This window comes from Epinephelus moara, chromosome 21, assembly GCF_006386435.1.
Source record: "Epinephelus moara isolate mb chromosome 21, YSFRI_EMoa_1.0, whole genome shotgun sequence".
In the NCBI taxonomy this organism is placed as follows: domain Eukaryota; kingdom Metazoa; phylum Chordata; class Actinopteri; order Perciformes; family Serranidae; genus Epinephelus; species Epinephelus moara.
Window position 1 is genome coordinate 31,622 of NC_065526.1, and position 3,231 is coordinate 34,852.

General features: G+C 45.2%; 1 protein-coding gene across 10 annotated transcripts in view; it reads right to left on the reverse strand.

Annotated features, from left to right (window-relative positions):
* Positions 1-3,231, reverse strand: part of amph (amphiphysin) — a 48,192-nt gene that overhangs the window by 22,715 nt on the left and 22,246 nt on the right. For 9 of the 10 annotated variants that reach the window (XM_050032629.1, XM_050032632.1, XM_050032631.1 and 6 more), the window contains 2 exons: positions 771-890; positions 570-653 (listed from right to left, as the gene is read on the reverse strand). In XM_050032629.1, coding sequence (XP_049888586.1) covers positions 570-653; positions 771-890 — 204 coding nt within the window. The remainder of the gene's footprint in view (positions 1-569; positions 654-770; positions 891-3,231) is intronic. The other variant, XM_050032625.1, reaches the window with a different exon arrangement.

Genomic DNA, 3,231 nt, shown 5'->3' on the forward strand with positions numbered 1-3,231 from the left:
GTTATTATTGTAGGCGATTTTAACATTCATGTCGACGTTGATAATGACTCCCTGGCTACCGCGTTTATCTCATTATTAGACTCCATTGGCTTCAGTCAGGGTGTACATGAACCCACTCATTGTTTTAACCATATCAGAGACAGAGGGACAGGGACAGAGGGTCCAAGGACACAGGGTCCAGGGACACAGGGTCCAAGGACATAGGGTCCAAAGACAGAGGGACAGGGACAGAGGGTCCAAGGACAGAGGGTCCAGGGATAGAGGGTCCAAGGACAGAGAATCCAGGAACAGAGGGTACAAGTGTCCAAAGACAGAGGATCCAGGGACACAGGGTCTAAGGACACAGGTTCCAGGGACAGAGGGTCCAGGGATAGAGGGTCCAAGGACAGAGAGTCCATGAACAGAGGGTCCAAGGACACAGGGTCCAAGGACACAGGGTCCAGGGACAGAGGGTCCAGGGACACAGGGTCCAGGGACACAGGGTCCAAGGACATAGGGTCCAGGGACAGAGGGTCCAGGGACAGAGGGACGTTGTATGCTGTAAAGCAGTTAATTTAAAGAACTCGAACCTGTGGTATCGGCGAAACACTGTCATCCGGTTGAAAAGCATCAAAGTCCAGGTCAAGAAGTGATTCTCCTGGCCGTTCATTGGGCTGTGGACAACAACAACAACAACGTCAGTAAAACAAGAAGCATTTGTATACAACAAATGGTGCATGTAAACTATCTCTGTTTTAGGAACACAGAATATATGTGAAGACTCCACCGACCTGTGATGGTGAAGGTGCCGGTAAAAATTCTCCTCCAAACAGGTCAATGATCTGCTCCTCCGCCACCTCTTTGGTAGGTGTGACCTTTGGTGGTGGAGGCACCGGCGGCCCCTTTTTAAGCTGCCCCCCCCCCCAAAAAAAACAACAAGACAAGCTGTTATCAGATCAACTCAGAGCAGATTTCATTTAAGCAGCTTCTATTATTTCTGATCCATTTTCCAGCTTCATCTTAAAATCAGAGGATGGATGAAGCCACATGTAGACGATACAGAAACAATGACTCAGTCTGTTGGCATTATTCGGACGGCGCCACAACAGAGATGCAACATGCTCCAGCCTCATGAAATACAACACTCATCACTACTCTGTGTAAACACAGCAAGGACCCCTGGTGGCAGAAAAGACAACAGCATGTTGGATCTTATGAGGCTGGACGATACTCTGACAATGGAGGACACTGTTAATGTGTCGTCGTCATTAGATTTGATCAGAAATAACTCCTCCTAAGCTTTGACAAATTCTGATCTGAGACCGACGAACACGTGAACATGAGGACAACATGAGATGAATTCATTTCTGATCGTGTTACAGTGATGCAACAGCAGCTGTCAGAGTTCAGACAGCACAGTCAGGTAACACACACTCACATCGACAGCCTGTCAATGTGAGTAAGCTGAGCGCCTCCTGCTGACATTAAACTGTGTCACATGACCCTGACCCCAACCCTGAGCCTGACCCTGACATTGTGACGTAGATCTAACGGATTTACTCACCAGTATTTTTCCTTTTACTTTGGATACATTAGAGCCACATTAGTGTCACATTAGTATCACATTAGTGTCGCATTAGTGTCATGTTAGTGCCACATTAGTGTCACATTACTGTCACCTTAGTGTCATGTTAGTGCCACATAATGTCACATTAGTTAGTGCCACATTAGCGTCATGTTAGTGCCACATTAGTGTCACGTTACTGTCACCTTAGTGTCATGTTAGTGCCATATAATGTCACATTAGTATCACATTAGTGTCATGTTAGTGTCGCATTAGTGTCATGTTAGTGCCACATTAGTGTCACGTTACTGTCACCTTAGTGTCATGTTAGTGTCACATAATGTCACATTAGTATCACATCAGTGTCGCATTAGTGTAATGTTAGTGCCACATTAGTGTCACGTTACTGTCACCTTAGTGTCATGTTAGTGCCACATAATGTCACATTAGTATCACATTAGTATCACATTAGTGCCACATTAGTGTCACATTAGCATCATGTTAGTGCCACATTAGTGTCACGTTACTGTCACCTTAGTGTCATGTTAGTGCCACATAATGTCACATTAGTATCACATCAGTGTCTCATTAGCATCATGTTAGTGCCACATTAGTGTCGCATTAGCATCATGTTTTATTGAGTGAAACGATCCTGTAATGTTACACACCTATGACTTCACAAACACACAGTTTACCAACATCAAATACATACACACAAATATACACATATTCATACACATATACACACTAAGTGTAACTCCGCCCTCTTCGCCAACATTAACAGAGTCTGTTATTGTTTTTTACTTATTACAGCTTGTTCTGTTTTATTGGGTTTTGTTGTTCTTTGCAGTATCTGTTTACAGGTGTCTGACCTGTCTGTGTGTCAGTGTGTATGAGATCAAACTACTCTCACACGTCGACTCTACTGTCACCTGTCGATTCTACTGTCACCTGTCGACTCTACTGTCACCTGTCGGCTCTACTGTCACCTGTCAACTCTACTGTCACACGTCGACTCTACTGTTACACATCGACTCTACTGTCACCTATTGACTCTACTGTCACCTGTCGACTCTACTGTCACACGTCGACTCTACTGTCACACATCGACTCTACTGTCACCTATTGACTCTACTGTCATCTATTGACTCTACTGTCGACTCTACTGAAACCTGTCGACTCTACTGTCACCTGCTGACTCTACTGTCACCTGTCGACTGTACTGTCACCTGTCGACTCTACTGTCATCTACTGACTCAACTGTCATCTATTGAATCTACTGTCGACTCTACTGAAACCTGTCGACTTTACTGTCACCTGTCGACTCTACTGAAACCTGTCGACTCTACTGTCACCTGCTGACTCTACTGTCACCTGTCGACCTACTGTCACCTGCTGACTCTACTGTCACCTGTCGACTCTACTGAAACCTGTTGACTCTACTGTCACCTGTCGATTCTACTGTCACCTATTGACTCAACTGTCATCTACTGACTCTACTGTCGACTCTACTGAAACCTGTCGACTCTACTGTCACCTGCTGACTCTACTGTCACCTGTCGACTCTACTGTCATCTATTGACACTACTGTCACCTGTCGACTCTACTGTCAGCGGTCGACTCTACTGTCATTTATTGACTCTACTGTCACCTGTCAATTCTACTGTCACCTGTCGACTCTACTGTCA